Consider the following 11,841-nt stretch of genomic DNA (forward strand, 5'->3'; position numbering starts at 1 on the left):
ACACACACATGCCATATAAACATACATACATCATCATCATCATCATTATCATCATCGTTTAATGTCCGTTTTCTATATTGGCTTGGGTGGAGTGATAGATGACAAGCTGGAAGGCTGCACCAGGCTCCAATCTGATTTGGCAAGATTTCTACAGCTGGATGCCCTTCGTAACGCCAACCACTCTGAGAGTGTAGTGGGTGCTTTTACATGCTATTGGCATGAGAGCCAGTCAGGTGCCACTGGCATTGGCATGCTTGAATGATGCTTTTTACATACCACTGGCACAGGTGCCAGTCAGGCGGCACTGACATTGGCTACAACTACGATTTCACTCAGTTTAGCAGGTCTTCGGAAGCATGGCATATTGTCCAATGACTGAAGGGTACTTTTAAATGGACCAGTTATGCAATGCTAGCATAAGCCATGACTACTCTCACTTGGCTTGCCAAGTCTTCACAAGTATGGCATATCTCCAAAGGTCTTGGTCACTAGTCATTGCTTCTGTGAGGCCAAACATTCGAAGGTCATGCTTCATCACCTCATCCCATGTTTTCTTGGGTCTACCTTTTCCACAGGTTCCCTCCACTGTTAGAGTGTGAACTTCTTCACACAGAGGTTCTTTTCCATTCACACCTCATGACCATTGCAGTCGTCTCTCTTGCACACTTATGTCCAACTTTTCTCTCAGGGCACTTACACTCTGTAGTGTATGCACACCGATATTACACATCCAGTGGAGCATACAAGCTTCATTACTTTCAAGTCGTTGCATGTCCTCAGCAGTCACAGCCCATGTCTCACTGCCATGTAGCATGACCGTTCACACAGAGGAATCATATAGACTATCTTTCACTCTGAGTGAGAGGCCCTTTGTTGTAAGCAGAGTTAGGAGCTTTCTGAACTTTGCCAAGGCTATTCTTATTCTAGCAGCTACACTCCCACTACTGACTTGGTCACCTAGGTAATGGAAGCTATCAATTACTTCTAATTTTTTCCCCTGTTTTCTGTAAATCTTTGGTGTTTATTGCACCTGTGCATCTGCCACACACAAAAACTATCTTCCCAGTTAACCTTCCTTTGATATTGCTGCACCTCTTATGTGTCCATAGCTTACACCGGGTACACCTTATGGAGTTTCTACTTGCACTTTTCTACAGATTGAGCAGGGCCATCTACCTGAAGAGATTTGTGATTTGTCCACTTACAAAGACTTTGGTTTTTGCTAAGTTAACTCTAAGGCACTTCGATTCTAGACCTTGCTTCCACACCTGAAACTTCTCTAGTTCTGGTAGTGACTTGGCTATTAGAGCAAGGTCATCAGCATAGAGAAGCTCCCCGGGGCAGCCTGTTTTAAATTTCTCTGTTATTGCCTGGAGGACTATGATGAGCAAGAGGGGCTGAGGATTGATCCTTGGTGAAGCTCTACTTTTACCTGTAATTCTTCACTATACTCGTTGCCAACCCTCACCTTACTGACAACGTCCTTGTGCATGGTTTGTGCAGCTCTTACCAATCACTCATCTATCCCTCAGTTGGATCAACATTTGGCAAACTCTCTTTCTTCCATTCATTCTCTTCATTTATCAACATTCGTAGTGGCATCTCCAAGTCTCTCTCTTTGCAGCATCATTAAATGTAAGTCAGCCATCATCCATGCAGACACATTTCTCTCCTATGACATCGTGATATTTTCTCATACACTGTCTTGCAGTTCGAAACACTTCAAGCCTTTGGTCCTCATGATGCAGAACATTGGCAAATTTCTTCTTATCTGCTTCCCTTCTGACTAAGTAAACCGGTCTCCTATCTTCCCTTCTGGGAATCAGATACAGTTCCCTACTACCACCACACTTCCAGTTCTTCCATGCCCTGTTTCTTTTCCCTAATGGTCGTGTCAACTACATTGTTCAACCACCATATCGCCTTAGGTCAAGAGTAGACTTTCCACCAGCCACAGATCTGGTCAATAGCCCTCAACAGGTTGTCCCACAGGAACCTCCAGTTGTCCTTCACATTATGTGATGCTATATCCACCTCTTTTTCATCCTGTCCATTCAGAATATTCTTAAGATTCTAGACCCTTCTTTTCCACACTGGTCATCTTCTGAGCAGCCATTTAGCCTTGGTCCTGAAATTGCTAACTACTAACCTATGTTGTGGGAGTGCATTCTGTGTATGGGAAAGGTTTGGCATTTATAAGTAGCCATCTTTCTCACTTCCAGGCGAGAATGTAATCAATCTGACTAGTGTACCCATCAGACTGGTAGGTGAACGGGTGACTGGCAGGTTTCCTGACGTTTGTATTACAGTTCATAAGATCATTTGCATCACAGAACTCCAGCAACCTGATTTCTTCCTCATTGCGTGAACCATATTCATTGCCACGATGCACATGATGGAAGCTCCCACATGCCCATTGAAGCCACCAGCCACAAAGAGATGATTCATCATTCGTCGACGAGGTGGTCTGCGAGAGGGTGTCATAAAATCGGTCTTCCCGTTCATCAGGTAGCCCTGAGGGGCACAGGCCAAGATAATTGTTGCTAATCCCTGTTGCAACACTAGTCTAAACTTAAGTATTCTATCACAGACTCTGACGACAATTGCTTTATCAACCCATTTCTCAGCAAAGAATATACCCACGCTCCCAATCCTATCAGTGTTTCCTACCCAGAAAATCTTATACCTATGTTCTTCGTCTTTGAGGAACCTAACAGAACTTCCTCTCCACCTTACTTCTTGGACGCAACACAAATCTACACATCTCCGTCCAAGCATCTGAGCTATCTCACCAGACCTACCTTTCAATGTGCCAACATTAAGTGTGCCAACTCTGAGAGTTTGGAAGGTGTGTGTCAGCGAGACGAGGGGATGGGGGAACAGCAGCATTATTCATCTGGAAAGAAAGCTCCCATGTGCATTTGGCAGATCTCGTAAACATACAAATAGGCTTCAACCTGCATACACTTCTCCGTTATATTTGCTTCATAATCACTACATTGAATGGGAGACAGACACTAAATAGGGATGGAGGTGGAAGAGATGGGGAAGTGTTCTGTATAGTCTACTGTTAGAGGTTAGAGGAGAAAGACTTCCAGTATAGGTGACAGGGTGGGATGGGATGGGAGGACGAATGGCAAAACATTACGGCTGCCCTATTCCCTAGCTAAAGCTGATGTGGCATATCTAGATACAAAGCAAGCCACTAATTTACAATCAGCATGGGGAAGCAAGTGGTTAACAAAACTGAGAGGGAGAGCAGTGGAATTTTCAAGAATTAAGGCAACTTCGAGGAAACAATGGAACATTTGGATAAGATAGCAGGTAACAAAACAAAACAAAACAAATGAAGAGATAGAATTTTCGAGACTTAGAGCAAGAGAAAACAGGATAGAACAATTGAATTTCTTAACTTTGCAATAACATACCGCTAAATGAATAACAATAATAATTATAATGAGCACTATAGAGTGAAACAGAATTGAACATTTGCGTCCTTAACTTTAACTATAGCTATAAGATACAGCATGCGAGTAAGCAAAACTTTTTGAGGAAATAGATAAATAAATGAATAACAATAATTATAATTATAATTAGCGTTAAAGTGAAAGAGAATCGAACATAGGGTTTCTTAAGTTTATTATAACATATGGCATGGAATAAATGATATTGTGTGGGTACATAGATAAATTAATGAATAACAATAGTAGTATATAGTTCAAATTTACAGAAAATAAAGATGAAGACAGGTGAGGGAATGACAAGCAGGTGTGTTAGTTTGATGCTCAGGAAGAATGGAAAAGTCTTTGACATTTCGACTTCGACCCTATGCTCCTTCACAGAAATGGTTGAGGGGTAAATATGGAGAGAATGAAAAAAACAGAAAGTGAAAAATGTGTAAGGGTTATTGATTCATGTATATATATATATATATATATATATATATATATATGACAATGGAAAATGCAGATTCATGCATGTTGATATTCTTAAGTTATTCTTTTGTACTCTAAGCACAAGGCCCGAAATTTGGGTGGAGGGGGAAGTCGATTAGATCGACACAGTATGCAATTGGTACTTAATTTATTGACCCCGAAAGGATGAAAGACAAAGTCGACCTCAGCGGAATTTGAACTCAGAATGTAGCGGCAGACGAAATACCAATAAGCATTTCGCCTGGCATGCTAACATTTCTGCCAGCTCGCCACCTGAATATTCATAACTTATTACACCTGGAAAAGCACAGAACAAGATTTCTACTATAGCATTTGCCTAATTCGACACCTCCAATGGAAACTAAAAAGTACTTCAAATCAAAATTCTACTGTACTTAAAATACTGCAACCGAGAATAACATTTTTAAAATTTAGTATATTTTATTAAAACAAAAATTATAAAAACATTACTGGGTTTTCCAAAAATAAGCCCATCCGATTTTAAGCCTATGGGCTTAAAGATATTATTTAAGCAAAATAATTTAATTTTTTTTTAAGCACGTGGGCTTATTTTTGTGAAAAGCAGTATTTTAAAACTGAAATAAAATAAAATTAATTTTTAAAAAATACAGTAGAAAACACCTAATTAGTCATCCCAAGAAGAAAACTGAAAGTGACGAATTGGGTGACGTAATGAATTAGCCAAAGTCAAATTAAGCTAATTGTACTGTTTTAACTAATAAATTTTACTTATGATTTATTTGTCAGATTTAATTTTTTTCTTTTTTAATATGGAAGAATTGACTGAGTATATGGTTGATCTGAAACCATTTAATAATCATTCTACTGCAAACAATGTTTTTATTTTTGTAATGGGATTTCAATTCAAGTGATAAAAATCTTGTGCAATATTATTTACAACTTCAAATTTTATTGTTTGTACTTGATGCCACTAAATAAAATGACTCTTTCAATAGCATATTTCAAAAGACATTATTTTTAACAAGTTTTTTGTTTAAATTCATTGTTGATTATTTTTGTACTATGTTTTTAGATTCTCGTAATATATAAAGTAAATTATCTTGAATTTACCTAATATAATGCATTTCAATTTTAAAAATGTTATTCTTGGCTGCAATATTTTAAGTACAGTAGAATTTTATTTTGAAGTACTCTTTACTTTCCTTTAGATGTGACGAATTAGGCAAATTCTGCTGTAGAAATCTTGTTCTATTCTTTTCCAGGTGTAATAACTTAAAAATATTATCATGCACGCACCCACATTTTTCATTGTAATCCACTTTTTTTTTTAACCAGGAAATGCAATAAAACTAATAAATATTCTTTTGTTAAGCAATATTTGAATTATTTTACATTGTTAATGGTTGAACAGCATGACTAGAAACCTTCATCTCTGCCCATTGAAAGAAAGAAACAATAGCAATGTTTTATCATTAAATTTTAAAGAATATTTTTTTTAATAAAGTTTTTATATACTCTTTACTCTTTTACTTGTTTCAGTCATTTGACTGCGACCATGCTGGAGCACCGCTTTTGGTCGAGCAAATCGACCCCAGGACTTATTCTTTGTGAGCCTAGTACTTATTCTATCGGTCTCTTTTGCCGAACTGCTAAGTTACGGGAGCGTAAACATACCAGCATCGGTTGTCAAGCGATGTTGGGGAGACAAACACACACACACATATATATATACATAAATACGACGGGCTTCTTTCAGTTTCTGCCTACCAAATCCACTCACAAGGCTTTGGCCGGCCCGAGGCTATAGTAGAAGACACTTGCCCAAGTTGCCACACAGTGGGACTGAACCCAGAACCATGTTGTTGTTAAGCAAGCTACTTACCAACACAGCCACTTCTGTGCCTACATATTAAAATTCTATATTGTAATCCAATTTTCATAAATCAATTTAAAACTGCAATTTCTATAAATAAAATCGAATCTACTTATTTTCAAAAAAATGCAAAAATAGCCAATGCATCCACTGTAAGGAAGGAGGAGCCACCTGCCCTTGTTAGGGTAAAGTTAGTTTGTTAGTTAAAATTCATGTAAAATACAAATAAATCCTGCAATTCAGCTACCGTTCTTGTCAACTTGCCTGAAAATAAAATAATCTGAATCCTGCAACTCTGAAAATGCAATCATACTATCTGAAAGCAAAAACCTTGTCAATTCACCCTAGGAAATAATAATCTAAATTCTGTTACTCTTAACATTAAATTAAAGTTTAAAAGCAAACAAAAAAACTTATTAAAACTTCAGAAGTTTTTACAACTTTGGTCGTCGCAAGGCTTTGCTTTCATTTGTTAAATAAAAATTCCTCATCGTATAATGATTTTGCTTTCATTTTGTGAGAGACAGCTATCATGCAGAAAATGTCAGCTTCTAAATCCTGTTTTCTGATTAGGTGAAAATGATTAAACTTTAAACCTCAGTAACATTTTTCTGCAATAAGTACGTACGTATGTATGTCTATCTATGTATGTTTATGTGTCTGTGTGTGAGTGTTTATTTACGTTGGGCAGCAGAAAAGAGTATTGTAGATAATATAAGTAAATTCCCCCTCATCTTAGTCTTGATGTTGTCTCAATGTACACAACGGTGCCAGCACACTCACTCGGCGGTAAACCTATTGACTGACTGCATAATAGCGTCCGACATCCAATGCTTCGGACTTACTGCAGCTGATATGCATCAACTTTTGTCCATCATCGTGGACAACGCATACTTCTCTTTCCAGGACCACATATACAAACTGACAACAGGTCTCCCCATGGGATCCAGTCTCTCGGGCCTACTAGCCATCACTTAGATGAACCATCTGGAACGTCGAGCACTCAACATCTGCCGCTCATGCGCCTTCTTCACCAGATACGCCGATGACATCTTCCTATTCACATCCTCCCGTGAAGAGGCTGACAGAATATTCACGACGTTCAATAACATGGACATGAACATAAAGTTCACTATAGAACACCCCGACATCACTGGATCACTATCATTACTTGACTTCAAACTGAATATAACGGAAGAATGGGAGATCCATACCGAGTTCTACAGTAGAGATATGTTTGTCCAGTACAATTCAGCACTTCTACCCGGTGCTAAAATAGGATACGCGGATCTTTTCCTTTTGAACAGCAGTTTTCAACACAAGTTCTAGTTAACTAAACACTTTTAAACTTCGTATACTGATAGAATGTGTCAAAATAAAACATTTTTTTCTCTTGGCTTTCTTGAGAAAATTGTAATTTAAAAGTTTAACGTAATTCAATTTTTCGAATTTTAACCAATAATTGGCCTCTATTGAGATAAAATCATTTGCTGCGTCTAAAACTGAGACAACATCCTGTCACTAACCCTAACCCTAAATTTTAGCCTTTCATTTTTTTTTTCGTAATTGTTATCCTTAAATTAATTTAATAATTAAGAAAAAAAAAACGAAAGCAAAAACTAAAAAACAAAACGAATAATTTTAGACACATGCGTAACAATTAAATTAATTTAACAAGACCGTTACACGTCCGCATCAGAGAATATCTGAACACGAGAGCTTCCTCCTTCAGAAAACATCTAGAGAGATGCCGGAACACCGACAAAAGCATAACAGTCGCAATTAAGGCCATTAAAAGAAATGTGGGTAATTTAAGAATTAAGGAAGCTATACTCATACACAGACTAGGGCCCCAAATTAACAACAGGCTGGAGGATGGTAATCAATACATTACTTAGATACATCTGGATGCGTGTAAGTTCATTTTTGATAATATGGTTATCTGTAGCTTATAAAAAAAAAGATGGGGAACAAAAAAGGAAGCTGCACGTATAATACGTAACTTAGAAGCAGCGCTACGGATGTACCAGCACACACGAAATTGAGACATGGCCGACCTCACACACTTCTTATGAGGAATTCCGGAAGGAGCATCGTGAGGCCTCTGCGGAGACGTTTCCAAAAAAAAAAAAAAAAAACTGTTGGAAAACCGATTAAAGCAGCGACTCCATCTAAGATTATCTGAAGAAGGAATATTATTCCGAAATATCATATCAGACTATGGATGACTAAATTACAACAGGTATATAGCCCAATGTCTGTCTTATAGTGCATTGTTGTGTGAGGGCGCGTGGCTTAGTGGTTAGGGCACTCGGCTCATGATCGTAATGTTGTGAGTTCGATTCCCGGCGACGCGTTGTGTCCTTGAGCAAGACACTTTATTTCACGTTGCTCCAGTCCACTCAGCTGGCAAAAATGAGTTGTACTTGTATTTCAAAGGGTCAGCCTTGTCACTCTCTGTGTCACGCTGATTATCCCCGAGAACTACGTTAAGGGTACACGTGTCTGTGGAATGCTCAGCCATTTGCACGTTAATTTCACGAGCAAGCTGTTCCGTTGATCGTATCAGCTGGGACCCTCGTCGTCGTAACCGGCGGAGTCTTTTTTTTTTTAAGTGCATTGTTGTACCATTCAAACTTTTTATTTTTATTTTTTTCAATTATTTTTATTTTCTTAACCGTCTTTTAGTATCTACCTCTTAAAATATCCTTCTACAAGTTTAACTACATTCTGTAATATTACACTTATTTTCTTCTATTAAAATTAGATATATTTTTTACATAAAACATTTTAATTAAAAATTTTATGGAATCTTTTCCCTTTGATCGAGAAATTTTTGTAACTAAACACTTTCAAACTTCGGACATTGGTAGAGTGTGTCATATAAAATATCTTTTACTCTTAGTGTTGTTGAGAAAAGTTTATATTTACAAAGTTATTTCGTGTTAAAGTAGTCGTATTTCGGTAATCTCAACCAATCAATAACGTGTATTCAGCTGAATAAAATTACTGCCGTTGTTTGTCAACAACTATCGGCGGTGTATATTTCGTTTTTACTTCATATACAGGAGTTTTAAATTAACTCCTTTATATTAATCTATAGAGAGAATGTTACCCTTATTAGTAATATATATGTCAACATCCAAGCGTTATCCCTTAGTCTTGTTTTAAATAGCCATGACTCCAAGAACAATAACACATTACAAAAATGAGTAAGAACACCATATCTATGTAATCCTAACGTCTTTTTAGCTTTTTGCTTATTTTCGGCTACGACGAGTACTTTTTGGCAACTCAGATTGTTAAAATAAATTTATTGTCTTTCTATATGAAACGATTGTATAGCTACACGAATAAAAAGAAATCTTCATTCATATTAACATTTAATCTCCGCCATTTATATAAAATATAATTGAATTTGTTAAACTTTGTTTCATAAGTTAAATCATATACTTAATATACCTTATATAACTTTTCATATCTACGCTAGTTTACACTAGTAAAGTAAAATATGAAGAAACAACGTTATAAATATTTTGGAAACTATTCCAAAAGGACGAATTAGCATTCATATATATATATATATATATATATATATATATATGTATATATATATATATTTATATATATATATATAATTTTATTTCGTAATCAGATAAAAAACCAAGAGTGTGTAGATATCAGAACATTTATAGATAGGTCTTATAGCTGTCTCAATGACACCATTACCTCTTATAACCTATAATTATATATATATATACACTGTTGTGTCTGGGGAGAGTCATTCTGTTTTAGTGCCTTATAATTATCACATTCACCGGTTAAAATTTCCATTGATTTACTTACTTATTTTTCTAAAATTTTCGTTGCGTCTTCCAACCTTTTCGATAGTTATTGAGCGTCAACAACTATTGAAAATGCTGCAAGACGCAACGAAAATTTTAGAAAAATAAATAAGGAAATGAGTGCAAATTTTACTGGTGAGTGTGTTAAATTATAAGGTACTAAAAGAGAATGGCTCTCCCTAGAAACAACAGAATATGCTTCATCACATGAACGCACATAAAGAATCTTACGAACCAAATCCCAAAACGATATATATATATATATATTTAATGAAATGGATAAATGAATTATCTTGTTACGGATTATTCAAAATTTAACCGATACCTGTGTAGCAAAAATCACACCAGAAAAGACACGGTTGAGGTTACGACCATGGGGTTTCGCCCCCGTGCTTTAGCGCGGATAATTGAAGTTTTATATATTTAGTGAAGGGAAGAAATGGAGCCGAACGAAGATTCTACAAAATTCCTTTTTATTATTTTCTACACATGTTTCAAAGGCTGCAAATTCCCAAATTCGGATTGAATAAGGAGACCATTCTGCAGCTTTCTCTTCAGGAAAATCCAGGAATTTAAAATCTCAAAACAAATGCGCAGCAAGCTTTTCGAACAAAACGCTCCCTAGGAGCCCATGGTAAAAATGGCACAAAACTGTCTCTCAATATGCGCTGACGTCAGAGTGGGTGAAGGACGACGAAAAAATCCGTTGGAATAGACCTAGGTCAAACCACGGTCAAATCAGGTAGGGGAAGAATCACAGAAAACCCAAAGAGTGTGAATATATTCTGTATAACTAGTGTTAATGTTCAAATTGTCTTAAGAATGACAGTTATCTTATTTGGGTGTGAGGAACTACCTACATGTATGTGTGTGTGTATGCGCCTATGTATGTGTGGCAGTATGTTAGGAAGCAGCTAGAGAGAAAATATATTGTTTGTAGGCATTGCTGGTCAAGCGGCTGATAAAATTCTGTGTCTGTGTGTTCGTCTATGACCAGTTTATATACAGATGACTTGTCAAAAAACAGGGGAGTATAATCCCTGATATTGTTTCTAAAAAAAGTAGCAGAACATACGCTAAAAGGGGAGTAATTTCCCCTTTCAAATTTAATTCAAAATTTTTTCCAAATTTCTTCCAAACAATTTTTTTTTCCTTTTCTTAGGACATCAAGGTGTTAATTATCTTAGGCTTCAATTGTATGCAAGAAATGTCAGTCGCCTCCAGTGGGGACATCTGAAAGAGTGTTGCAAAATCCCGCTCACTAGCTGCCCTCGGGCGAACAAAATGTGAAAAAGTTCAGAGTTACAGAGATTACAGATTCTTTTGCCCCTATCAAACGGTACAGCCACCGATAAAATCGACCATTCCAGTCTAAATGCTGAATTCGCGTTCTTCAAACGCCAGATTAATTTACTTAGTCCGGTAGCGTGTTGTTTTCTAAAATCGCGAAAAGTTGTGAAGTGGTTCGATATTCTCACGGCCAATTTTGATGATAACGCTCCGATATACGAGTAGACATCCGATCCAGTATAAACTCTGCATTGGTAAATGGCATTTCTAATCTTGGAATTACTAGATAAGAATCTTATTCTATTGGGATTGGCTTCCGATATTAACACGGCGTTCTTATTACTATTATGATTGTGAGAACTACGGCTGTCTTCGACATTATACACCCCATTATCAATACTATTTAATGGAATATCACCTATATATTCCCTGCCACTGAGATCGCTGTGATTGCTAATGTCCGTGATGCTACTGTTGTCAAACCCGTTGCTAAAATTGTTATTGGGACTCTCTACATTAATGACTCGGACAGTGCTCTCATCCCTATTCCCATTACTAACGTTAGAGTCGTCACCATTGCTCCTATCATTATTCCTATTATTAACTCCATGCCTGGTATGGAGATTGCTAATCTCTGTGCCGGTTCTATTACCATTATTCTTATTTTTATTAATACTGCGCATTATTCTGGCATTAGACGGAGCTGCGTCTCCGAACGTGGGTAAGAGGGTCTTGTTTAGCAGCTTATTGTTATGGGAGGAAATTATCTGTGAGAGATTTTTCGTATTAGAGAAGGCTATCCTAACTTTGTGTGAGTTAACAGTGGCGTAATATCTGGAATTTCTGGGAAAGTTACTGGCAATAGCTTGGCGAAACTGCAGGGGTAGATTAGATCTTATTTGTTTACCAAAGGGAA

General features: G+C 36.9%; 1 protein-coding gene across 1 annotated transcript; it reads right to left on the minus strand.

Annotated features, from left to right (window-relative positions):
* Window positions 1-2,310: 2,310 nt before the first annotated feature.
* LOC115215424 lies at window positions 2,311-2,778 on the minus strand. Its single transcript, XM_029784585.1, has one exon. It carries the CDS (start codon window positions 2,776-2,778, stop codon window positions 2,311-2,313), a length of 468 nt encoding a protein of 155 aa, XP_029640445.1.
* Window positions 2,779-11,841: the final 9,063 nt, after the last annotated feature.

The sequence above is a fragment of the Octopus sinensis genome, linkage group LG9 (genome assembly GCF_006345805.1).
Source record: "Octopus sinensis linkage group LG9, ASM634580v1, whole genome shotgun sequence".
In the NCBI taxonomy this organism is placed as follows: domain Eukaryota; kingdom Metazoa; phylum Mollusca; class Cephalopoda; order Octopoda; family Octopodidae; genus Octopus; species Octopus sinensis.

Bases quoted from the DNA above. Each gene is read 5' to 3' on its own strand.
- LOC115215424 (XM_029784585.1), bottom strand. From the start codon at position 2,778: ATGCTTGGACGGAGATGTGTAGATTTGTGTTGCGTCCAAGAAGTAAGG.